The sequence below is a fragment of the Carassius auratus genome, chromosome 13 (assembly GCF_003368295.1).
Source record: "Carassius auratus strain Wakin chromosome 13, ASM336829v1, whole genome shotgun sequence".
NCBI lineage: Eukaryota > Metazoa > Chordata > Actinopteri > Cypriniformes > Cyprinidae > Carassius > Carassius auratus.
In genome coordinates this window covers 213,832-226,248 of record NC_039255.1, presented here as the reverse complement: position 1 = coordinate 226,248, position 12,417 = coordinate 213,832, and the positions used below count along the sequence as shown (strand labels likewise).

The 12,417-nt window shown below is 35.9% G+C and overlaps 1 protein-coding gene across 2 annotated transcripts in view; it reads right to left on the bottom strand.

Annotated features, from left to right (window-relative positions):
• Positions 1 to 5,785: 5,785 nt before the first annotated feature.
• Positions 5,786 to 12,417, bottom strand: part of LOC113112274 (zinc finger matrin-type protein 4) — a 77,637-nt gene continuing 71,005 nt past the window's right edge. For both annotated transcript variants that reach the window (XM_026277682.1, XM_026277683.1), the window contains exon 7: positions 5,786 to 7,544. In XM_026277682.1, the coding sequence (XP_026133467.1) occupies positions 7,523 to 7,544 (22 nt within the window). In that variant the 3' untranslated portion in view covers positions 5,786 to 7,522. The remainder of the gene's footprint in view (positions 7,545 to 12,417) is intronic.

The window sequence follows — 12,417 nt, the reverse complement described above, 5'->3', positions numbered from 1 at the left end:
CAGTTCAATTCCAGTCTGCAGCAAAGTCTTCTTGTACAGAAGAATCATCTGTTTCCTGTTGTCTTGTCCTGATGGTCCTCTAAGACAGGGGATCTGTATCTGGGGCTCTAGTTTAAGTGGAAGAAGATGCGTTTGAACTGAAACGTGCAACTGAAGAAAGTATATTTGACTTTGGCCAGTCATTTGGCCCGGTCATTGGCCAGTCATTATTATCTCATTTTAAGATATTTATTTATTTAATGTCATCATGAAATTCCATTTCGCTTGCCTGTCATTGTTTTTATGCCCCTACTGCATAGCATGTATATGTGTAGATATTGATAGCATGCAAAATGTCTTGCATGTGTCAGATTTGATGCGAGTGTTTTGTCAGTGGTGTCCGGTTGTGAGATCTCAATATGAGAAGGAACGGGAGGCCTGCATGCATCTGACAGTGACAGATGATACAGACGTCTGTTGGAAGTGAGCTTATTAGACAGCAAATACTCCAGAGTCAGCGCTGACATTCATTTCAGTCAACCGCTGGCAATTTTAATATCACTGCTAAAAATCTTATTACAATGAGTGACAGCCAGCATTTCATCATCAACCATGAATTGTGGCAAATTTCTTATTGGGGTCAAGATGTGCAACATTTTATCTTCTGATTTGATGGATTTCAGGATATTTATATCAGGTCTGTTTGTGCTCGGGACCGATTTCTTGCCCAATGACCATACTAGGGATACTGAAAATCCAGCCTGTTACCACCATGGTGAGATTTTTTGACAATTTCTATATCTGCACTGCAAGAGAATGATGTGATGAATCAAAAAGTTCTCGTTATAGTAAACGTTATAGTAAATGAATGTCTGCGCTGTAAGAGAGAGTGACAGTTAGCAAAACTAGAAGTGTTTTGCCATTATAATCAACAAAACTGTCTATACTGCAAGCACTTGTAATGGGAGCAGTTTTGTTTTGTCATGCCATACTGACAGAACAGACTGTCTGTTAAACGTAATTATTTAAAATACAATTATTTGTTACAGTAATTAGATAAGTTCCATAATTCAATAAGACAATTTATGCTTTAATTTGATTTGCAAATACTGTCATCACAGATTAGTGCAAAGTGACAGGCATCTGCTGCATATCGACAGTCTACAATGAGCCTGCGTTCCATTTAGCAGTAAGAATGTGTGAGCAAATGGGAAAAAACAACAGCAGCTTGACAGCGAAAACAGAAAAAATAACAAATGGACTGATTGATAAATTGCATTATGTGCATTCAGGGTTAAGGTTGTCTTCATGCAACTGTGGTCTTGTCAAACCAAATCTCCTGTATTCAGCCAGTGTGATTCAATGTTCCAGTATTGTAAAGGATTTGAAACTATAGCGCATGGTTTTCAGTGAACGTTTAATTTGTTGGACTGCTTATGGTACCTTCCACATCAGACAGTTTGAGGAAGTGTGTGTGAAATTCCTGTTTCCTTGTTATCAAGATATTTGATATCTTTCACAACATTCTATTTATAGGTTTAGTATCTCTGCAGACAAACTCTGTCAAGATTTCTATATTCACTGTCGCAGATGAATGTGTTGTTGAATGTGTAGCTAAGATGAAGTTTATTGAAAAACCTTCTCGGCAACTCCAAAACTAAGTGACGGTACCAGTTCTCGGTAACTGAAAGAAAACTGTAATAAAATAAAAATATAAATAATAGATGAATAGCTTAAACAAGAGTTTGACATGTTGCCTTGGAAATGAACTCAAATAAGTTGTGGGTAAAGTACAAAAAATTACTAAAACTAAAACGGAAACAAAAATAAAGTTGGACAAAAACAAAAAGTAATACAAATGAAAAAATCACATAAAATGATTGAAACCTACACTAAAATTAAAATGAAAACCGAATAAACACAAATGAAATATATGAAAAATAAAAGTTATATCATATAATAGATAAAAGCTCAAAACTCAAAATATTAAAATATAAGTATAAAATATATAAGAGGTAATTTGCAAAATGATCTACCGATTGATATCCATATACCGTTTTGATATCTTGTGCATTATTTATTCCTTTTTCTTTATATTTGTAATATTTAATAAAGCACCAAGATCATTTGAAGGCAAACTGCGTTTAAGGTCAGAGGAAGGAAAGAAAATGCCCTTGGAAATCAATTCCAAAGATGCAAATAATGTGAATGACACTTGTCTTCACTGCAGTGTTGTGTTGAAGTGTGTGTGTGTTTGTGAATGCTTGTCTTCTATTGATGTCACAGAGAAAGGTAATATTATTATTGGCTGCTCACTATTGCCAAGAAATGATTTATCTATGGAAGAGCTGTCTTCATCTTTGACACAGGATTTCAAATGAATGTCAATTAAATTCAGCTGTTTTAAGAGTCCGGGTCATTGCCCTTTTGAAAGCCTTTGAAATATTTTCCTTAGCAGGTTGTTACCAAGAGGTGATTTGATTTTCCCAGGTAATTAGATTATAGTGGTACTGTCCTGAATACACCGTCCTCTGAGTGTGGCACAATGTGAAGAAGAGAAAGATACCAAGAATAAATTATGAGTTTGTGATGAAGAGAGCCAGATAGAGTAAGAGACAGAAAAAAAGTTTACATCTTTTGTTTGAATTTAATTCAAATCTCTTGCATTTCATGTGCAAGGTTCTGAAAATAATATGCCCAAAATAAAAAAAAAAAAAAAAAAAAAACATCCCTCATATTGTTGAAAAACTGTGTGGCACCATAGGAGATTTCTAGCAAAATGTTCAAGTTGCTCTTTTTATTTCAAGTCGGTTATATTTGTTATAGTACTTTTCACAATACAATACTCAAGCTGCTTTATAGAAAATCATGATGTTAATGTTTATAATACCTTTATATCTTATATATTTATATATTTACTACTTATAGAATGCTTATAATTTTTTTAATTAGAGTTGGGTGATAATAAATTTCACATTTTGCAACTTTATAAACAATATAGTTCAGTATTATATTTCTACATAGTAAATTGCTTTACATAAATGAACTGTACAGTATGTATCCAGATGAAGCTGGGTGCACTACACATCCAAATGATGACAGCATTTTAATTTTGTTAATGCAAATCAATTCTATGTGCTTATGTATTTGAAAAAAAAAAACACTTTATATGAACTATTAATCTTCAAATGTGGTTGTGCAGTCTCCAGTTCAGCAGGAAAAACTGTCTGTTTCAACCTCAATAAGGTCTGAACATGCAGCAAAGTGCAGCCGGGGGCTAACTGCACACAGACACATTAACTATAATAACCCCTGAAATCTGAAAGCATGTAGGATCAATATGGCAATCGTTTACCGATACCCACAGGCTAAAAAATTGTGTATAATGTTTCTTTCCTCCAAAGCACCATCCTTCAGCAGAAATCACAGCTGATGGGACACCAGCTTACAGAATAATGTCATTGTGACTGTCTTGACCATGGACCAGTTGAACATCTGCTAAATGTCTGGTTTTCTAGCCGTTTGCCTTTTCTGAGAGTATCTATCTATCTATCTATCTATCTATCTATCTATTAGGGGTGTAACGATACGCGTATTCGTATTGAACCGTCCGGTACGACGCTTTCGGTTCGGTACGCGGTACGCATTATGTATACCGAACGGTTCGTTGGACTAATTCATTATATTAAAAAAAAAAAAAAAAAAAAAAAAAAGAGAAATATAATGATATGCGTTCAACAAGGTAGCCCAATAACCCAAACGACGTAACAGGCAACGCCCCTGACACTCCCGAAGAAGAAAAAAAACACCAACTTATATGTTTATGTTAGGGTACTACTCAGCAGGCGCTCGCTCACTCAGTACGCGCTGAAGGCTCGTTGCAAAATGGCCAATGTGTTTAACATACCAGAAAAAAGAAGATCCTCCAGTAACCAACAGGTCTGGTGTTTGGGTGCACTTTGGATTCCCTTTAAGCTATAATGGTGATGGCAAGAGAGTGGTGGATAAAAAAACAACGGTATGTCGCATCTGCAACATGACAGGGTACACCAGCGGGAATACAAAAAAAAAAAAAAAAAAAAAAAAACACCAGCGGGAATACTTGAAACATGTCAACTCATTTACGCTGACATCACCTTATTGTGTCAGTATCTGGGAAAAGACGAAAAAAATGAGAAACAAGCACGCAACAAACTATCCCTGCAGCATTTAGACACCGGTATTATAGCTTACAGGGAATCCAAAGTGCACCCACACCAGACCTGTTGGTTATTTTAGGATCTTATATTTCTGGTCTGTTAAATGCATTAGACATTTTGCAACGAGCCTTCAGCGCGTGCTGAGTGAGCGAGCGCCTTAGGGGCCGTTCACATATCGCGCCTAAAAACGCGTGGAAAACGCTAAGCGCGTCTTTCTCCTCCTTTCCAAAGCGCTCGGGCAGAAGCGCTCATGAGGCGTCTGTCTTTGCTAAGCAACAATGACGTGCTCTCTCCATGAGACGCGGAAATTTCAGCGAATGATAAATGGATTTGCAAGCTCTAAAAATCGCTTGCAGTAGCTCTGCTACTAAATTTATTTCAAAATTGCAATCCATATACAACTATGATCAGCTGTTCCTTCATCTTGGCTGAGTTTTCAACGTTGTTACGGGAAAGGATGAAGCTGATTGGTTAGTTCTTGTCACATGACCCGCGGTGCGCTTGCAGCATTCTGAAAAGTTGAGATGTTTTTACATTTTGCTGTATCTAAAACGTACCGAACCGAACCGAACCGTGACATCAGTGTATCGTATCGAACCGAACCGTGAATTTTGTGAACCGTTACACCCCTAAGCTATCTATCTATCTATCTATCTATCTATCTATCTATCTATCTATCTATCTATCTATCTATCTATCTATCTATCTATCTATCTACATGTCTGTCTGTCTGTCTGTCATTCCATCAATTATTGTTCTGTTTGTTATTGTTCTGTCTTTCTGACATTTCTATCTATTGTTTTGTCTATCCACATGTCTATCTATCTACAGTTCAATGTACAGTTCTTTCTATCTTTCTATCATTCTGTCATTAAATCTTTGTCAGCTGGACATACAGACTTGTTAATATTTTCATGTCACACAAAACAATACTCTGAAACATTCATAGTTTGAAAGTGAAAATAGTCATTATCAATTGTATTTACAAATGTGCACAGTACAGACTTAATTTCTCACCATTTCACAGGAAAATCACAATGCTTTAATTTTACATATATAATTTAATATTTTCTATTTAATATATATTTTTTTCATAATAAATATATCATTTCTAGCCCACAGCATGTACTGACCATAAAATATTTTGTTATCCATTTGTAATTTTTATTGCATTCCATTTCCTGGAAAGCAAGACTGATATTTGAGTGAAAGGCTAAAGCCTGAGATGAGGTGAAACAAGAACTAATACATCTTAACAGCCTGAGTTTGTTCTCAAAAGATCTACATACTCCATACTTCACATTAAATGAATCACACTTTTGTATCTGTAGTGTCCTTTGTCCCAATGCTTTGTGTTTCTGACGTAGCTTTCTGGTATTTTTTGCAAAACCATGTCCAAACGGGTTCCTGTAATCCTGAGTCCTTTACTGTAGCCAACAGCACTGCAACAAATAATTTTATTAATCAGTATTTTTGTCTTGTTTTCCAGTAAATACTGTTTTAGAACTTGCCTTTGAAGGTAATTTATCTTCTAAGTATGTTTAGACATTTTTTACTGGAAACCAAGACATCACATTCAGAAAACAGCCATTCAGTAGTCTAGCTCATAGAAAATGTCAGATGATTTATTTCATAACTTTCAACAGTGACATCATTGGGGTTAAACATAAATACTGTGTATTCAATGGCTGTTAATAGAAATTTTGTAAAAGCCCAAGGGTGTTCAGGATTTTATTTCAGTCGCATATTGATCAGAAAGCAGCACACAAAAACGTTGTCAAGTAGATACTCCACAATAAACACCCTGGACTAGCAGTTGAAGGGTAAAACTAACAATATTGTTATGTATCGATTATTTACAAAAATGATTTTTTTTTAATTTTTTTTTTATTCAACCATACCATGTTAAAACAACTGGCTTGGTCGCTACCATAATACTCTGATTTGCATAAATATCACACTATTCTGATCAAGGCCTCATTTATAAAATGCACATATGATTCCATGCTAAATCCCATGGATTTGCTCCTACATGACGAACAAAATGAAATTTATAAAGAAAATGTTCGCTTTCTGATCAGTATGTCAATGCCCCCTTTTTTGCGCTGAATATTATGATGACATTAGGTGATGCAAATTAGCTACAGAATAAATGAGTGACAACATTTACATTCACATGAATATTATGATATGAATTAGACAAGTCTTATTTAAAAAAAAAATGTCCTACAGAATAAGATAACAGGACGTTTTACCGTCAAGTACACATTTTTGTGAAAATACATTTTTGAACCAGACTGTGATGAAAGTAGGATGGAAATTGTATATGAATTGTAGGAACATTTAGGAAATTTCTTTATAAATGAGGCCTTAGGCCTGTTTTAGTTTAGTAGCTACCATATATTCTAAGATAACAAGAAAAACTCCACATCTGTATTTTTATTCCACATCAAAAAGAAAAGAAAAAAAAAAGAAAAAAAGAGCATTCATACTTGAAACAGCAGGCACTAAGCTCTGGTTTTACAGGCTGTCATTTTGGCATAGATTTAGATAAAGCTCAGAGCCTGGTTCACACATTTATATCCTTGTGAATCATCCATGATTGAGTCGGGGATGTAAAATGCCAACTCATTGTGCCTGGACTCCTTTTGATGGCATATTCCATTTGACATCAGTGTTTAAGCAGCATCACAGCTCTACAGGAATGTTCTGCTCTATGCAATACTGAATGGGGTGTGAATAAACAGGACGTGCATTTAGTCTGTGGTAACATTGCTGAAATTAGTGCTGAAATATTGTTTTTGACCACAACTGAGAGAGATTTCACACAAAGGCAGATGAATTGATTCCTCATTGGCAACATTCACACACAAGTGAGACACGTACTCAACAAAGTCACTGGAAAAAGGTTAATGATCTCTTTTGTCACCGGCATGCCAAAGCCAACAGCTAAAGCAGCTATGTCTCTTTTGAAGAGCAGAGAAAATGGCAGGCCACTGCATAGAGTTTGAAAGGCAAAATAAAGGTTGCAGGACCGTTGCATGTCTGCTCAGGCTGGTGTGCTCATTTTACATGAAGAATATCAATGGATTGATCAGACATCCTTTTGCTTTACGCTCTTGGAAGGATGGATGATATTCCCAAAGTAGATTGATCTTTTAGATTTTGATTGTGAATAAAAACATAAAACATTTGAGATTTGCGGAACTTCAGAGAGTGTAGGTGAGTGATTCCTGTGGCAAAACAAGAGGTCTTTTCTTAGGAGTTCACAATTAGTTTGTGCAGTTCTGTAAGTTCCTGAAATGCTCTGATTCTTCTCTTTCAGATGCAATACTTCCAGTTCTTCATTGCTGATGTTGTTTCAAGCTGAAAGAAAAAAAAAAATCATATTTATGCCATGGCTAGTTTGCTAACTTAAGTACATTTCAGTAGCATTACATCAGTAATGGTTTCATCCTTATAGTTAAAAACAATCCTCCATTAAATGCCTTAATTTGAAACACCATAAACCTGCCAAGCTTGAGGAGGGTGTGAGATTGTTTCAGGATGAATATTTCTTGGCGTGCATGTAATGACACGGTGTAAATATTTACTCTCCTCTATCTAATCCATTACAGAAGATAAACTGTTCCAATGAATATTTCCCTTGCTTTCCTCAAGCATCAATTTGCACGCACAGACACACCTCAGGAGAAATTCACAAGACTAATTCTACCCACCAGGGCTCTCCGTATTAAAATCCAAAGCCTCAGTTCTGTCCTCGAGCCTGTAACAGTGACACAACTGAACTCCTGGGGAAGCTTCAGTCTCTAGGGAGGTCATTCTCAGCACCATTGCAATAAATCTGCTCATCTGCTAGTTTGCCTGTAGAATGACCTTCCCAAACCTGGAGTTCGGCTAACCCACTGGTCTTATAATCCTTATCTAAGTCGTACCGCAGAAGACTGGCTGAAAATACAGGGGGGAATGAATTGCGCATGCTGATAATGTTTATTGGCATGCGTTGTTCTAGCATCTGATTCACTAAAGAGATTATGCAAATCAGGTAATTGTGCAAAGACACTCACAAAATAAATGCTTATAGCAATTTTTCCTGTCAGTAATAATGTGTGAAATAATACCTTTAGTTTGCCACTGTGGCATTACACTCATACGAACACCTTTGCACTCTATCGGTTCCTCTAAAATTAACAAATTAGTACCGGTAATTTATTGTATCTATATTTTATTTAGTTTTTCTTGGACTTTATTCTTGGCAGTAATTATTGATTTATGCACCTAGTTTCTTTGATGGCTCATAAACAAAGACCTATCGTCAATCAGTCTGACAGAAATACAGTTTTAATAGAGCCAGCATTAGAAAGAAACTTTAACTTTCTGCACCTCTCTCCTCAAGACGTTTATTTGCCCATCCTCCCAGACATAAGAAATAATTGTCAAACATCTGAGCTTAGTAAGCCATCAGGAGACCACAATATAAGTGTTTAGAGCAAAGAAGAGAGAAAAAAGTTACAAGATAAACAAGATGATCATTAATGTGCGGCAAACAATTGCTAAATTCCACCACATTTCCCTGCTTAAAATACCAGCTTATCACCCATATACACTACTGATCAAAAGTTTGGGGTCTGTGAGATTTTTTTAAATGTTATTGACAGAAGTCTCTTATGCTCACCAAGGATGCTTTCATTTGATCAAAAATATAGTTAAGGAGTATTACTGTGAAATCTAATTAACATTTAAAATAGCTGTTTTCTGCTTTGATAATAGTGGTTCAGCCAAAAAGGAAAATTTGCTGAACATTTTGTCACCCTCAGGACATCTAAGATGTATGATGAGTTTGTTTCTTCATCTGAACAGATTTAGAGAAATTTAGCATTAAATCACTTACTCACCAATGGATCCTCTGCAGTGAATGGGTGCCGTCAGAATAAGAGTCCAAACAGCTGATAGAAACATTGCAATAATCCACAAGTAATCCACATTAGTCCAGTCAATCAATACACATCTTATAGAGTCAAAAAGCATGCTTTTAAGAAACAAATCTGTCATTAAGACATTGAAATTTTTTTTGTCACTTCTGGCTAAAATATCCATAACCCATAATAACGCTTCCTCCAGTGAAAAAGTCCATCCCCTCTCGTCGCTTCACATCTAAATCCTCTAACATTTATTTTAGAACTCTTTTGGACTGGTTTCACTCATAAACAGTCTGTTCATACTTACCTCCTGATTCAAACAAATCGTCTTTTTTCACTGGAGATAGTAATATTATGGATAGAAGACTTGTATTTTATCTGGAATTAAAAATTCTGGATTTGTTTCTCAAACACACAGCATTTTGCTCACAAGACATAAATTTATTGACTGGACTAATGTGGATTATTTGTGGAATATTATGATTTTCTTTTATCAGTTGTTTAGACTCTCATTCTGACGGCACCCATTTACTGCAGAGGATCCACACGGGTTCGGGGCTATATTTTAAATGGTCAGCTGGGTCCGGGTCAGGTCCCAATCTATTACTTAGGGTCCCGGGTCTGTTTAACATTGTGTGTAATACCCGAGTCGGTTGGACATGGAGAACACCTGGCCATTATCAGAGTCAGTCAGTACTGTGTGTGTGTTGTTTTGTAACTTTTAACTTGTAAAATTAGGATAAGAAAAGTGTTAAAACGGTAATTTGAAATAAGAAAAAAAAAAAAAAGAAGAAGAAAAAAAAACGAGCGTCTAATCAGAAGCTGGGCGGGTGTAGTTAATGCAAATGCACAGAGATACCTTAATGGATAAGTTAAGATAGCCATGGTTAAATACTTCTTGTTGACTGACATGCATGGTTTTGTGTACAGCAGGAATCAGATAATTTTTTCACATTGTTTATTGTATTTCTATATTTTAAATAAAATATTTCAAAACAGCAACACAATCTTAGATGAACTGACATATACATTTTTTTTTTCTATGATGCTCAGAAATTTAATTAAAGTTTATATTTGGCTGCTCCATTTAGCTAACGTGCGCTTCATGTTTCTATGGCCAGATCTTCTGCAAGGCGGGACTTATTCCGCCATACTATGCTTTGTTTCTCCAATTTTAATAATAATTTTAAACATGAACCGTCTGGTTGTTATATCTAAAATTTTTGTTTAGAGAGCACCGAAATGATAGCAAATAAGTAAAGCTAATGTCAGCACTGGACTTTTATTATTATAATCCAAATGGGCAAACAGTCTAAATTATTATGCAAGTTGACTCCAGATACAAAAAATGCAAGTCGCATTTGTCATTCGTCACCGTGATGACATTTCTTTGTTCTGCACGGGCCCAGGTCAAACTTTCAGAATAATAGACAAGTCCGGGTCAGTTCAGTGTAGCATGAATTTTGAGCCCATGTAGACCTCTAGTGTGTTTTAATTAGAAATGCAGTAGCACATGTTTGTGTCGTGTGGATTCTGCTGTTTTAGCTAGTCACGGAGGCAGCTGTCACCTTGGAAACTGTGCCAAGCCTGACATCCCAGGTGAAGGGGAACTGCCATCCCAATCAGCCATTGCCAAAGTGAGTCAGAAGTGTTTGTGTGTGAGGGCGCCAGAGGGGTCACGATCCTCTTGTATCTGCTCCAGTCCGCTGGAGTGACAGCAGAAGAAAGAAGAACTGACATCAGCCTTCCCTTTCAGCATCACTGTGAGGCCAGACTCTTGGGTCCCTATTTACATGAGCTTTAAAAAAACCTGTCAGCTGTTGACTCATCTCTTGAGATCCTGGTGAAGTATTGGTGTGCTTTTGGTTTCTTTTTTCTGTCTTTGGCTGATGTTGGACAGCTCACTGGACTGCAGAAGAATGCACTTTATCCTAAGGCCCCAGGCATATTGGTAACATTTTGAGACTCTGTAGACAGGCAATTTAAGCTTATGGACAGGGGCCATTTTTAGTTCAGTGTTCAATATATCATTGAAATCCATTCATTATAATTAAAAAAATTGAATTTGACAGATAATATATATATATATATATATATATATATATATATATATATATATATATATATATATATATGTATATATATGTATATATATATATATATATATATATATATATATATATATATATATATATATATATATATATATATATGCATTTCGATGCCATTTTTATTGCACAAAAAGTGTCAATGGTTGGTCACCTTGGTTGAAACCGAGTTTACTGACACGTGGCACAGGGAGAAAAGTTTTAAAGTAATTGGAGAGGAATCTTACTGCACCATTGAGCATCTCAAATTATACTTTATCCTTCATGCTTCCCTACAACATTTTTAAGAGTTGCAAGCTGGGCTGAGAGGAAAACAAACCCTGAGAAAGGCCCATGTGAGCTAGAACACTTTAGTTTATTTTCCTCTGTTCTCCCCTGAAGTGAAAGATCTAGACGATGATGATGAGTGCAGAACTACCGAAGGCAATATCTTGGAAGACAATATGACAGTACCTCTGTTAGATGCTTCCCTTGGGTTGACAGCACTGTGTTTGACGTACTGTATGCATTGTGCATTTTCTTTGCCTCAAAAAATAGTCAGTTCAGCCTTGACCAGAGTGGCATTGACAAATAAAGAGATACATAATGTGTCACATGTATCCTAAATAATAGGCTTAGTGTATCTCATAAATCAGTACCTGTCAGGGTACTACTAATAAGTTTGCCATGGAGTCTTGAAAATGACTGCACCATTTAGAATCTCAAAACAGCCATTCCAGGTTATGTTCCTCCTATAAAGTGAACAATCTTGGTGATTACTGAAAGACAATATCAGGGAATGCAATATATGATGGTACTTCTGTTATATCTCTCCCTAGTGAGCACTAAGATGCACTCTCTCGTTTAAAGTGTATTTAGACACTAGACCTAACAAGGTGTGAAATCCAAGCATCATTGCTCAGGATCCATAGGAATCTTTTTGGTAATTACACTGAAAAGAACAATTCTAATATCCAGTGTTTTCATAAACTAACTCATGCATCATAAATAAATGATGAAACTAAAGGAAATATGAGTTGAATTGTTTGCTAATGTGTCTCAAAATCATTATAAGATTAGGAAGCACTCATCTCTCCATTACAAAACTGAACTATACCAGCGTTTACAGAAATATTGGGGGATATTATTTTAGGACAAATAAGTTCTAACTAGGGTTTCACTAAGCGTGGTTTAAGAGGAACAGTTCCGCACAGTTAAAGAGCTCAGTGAAGC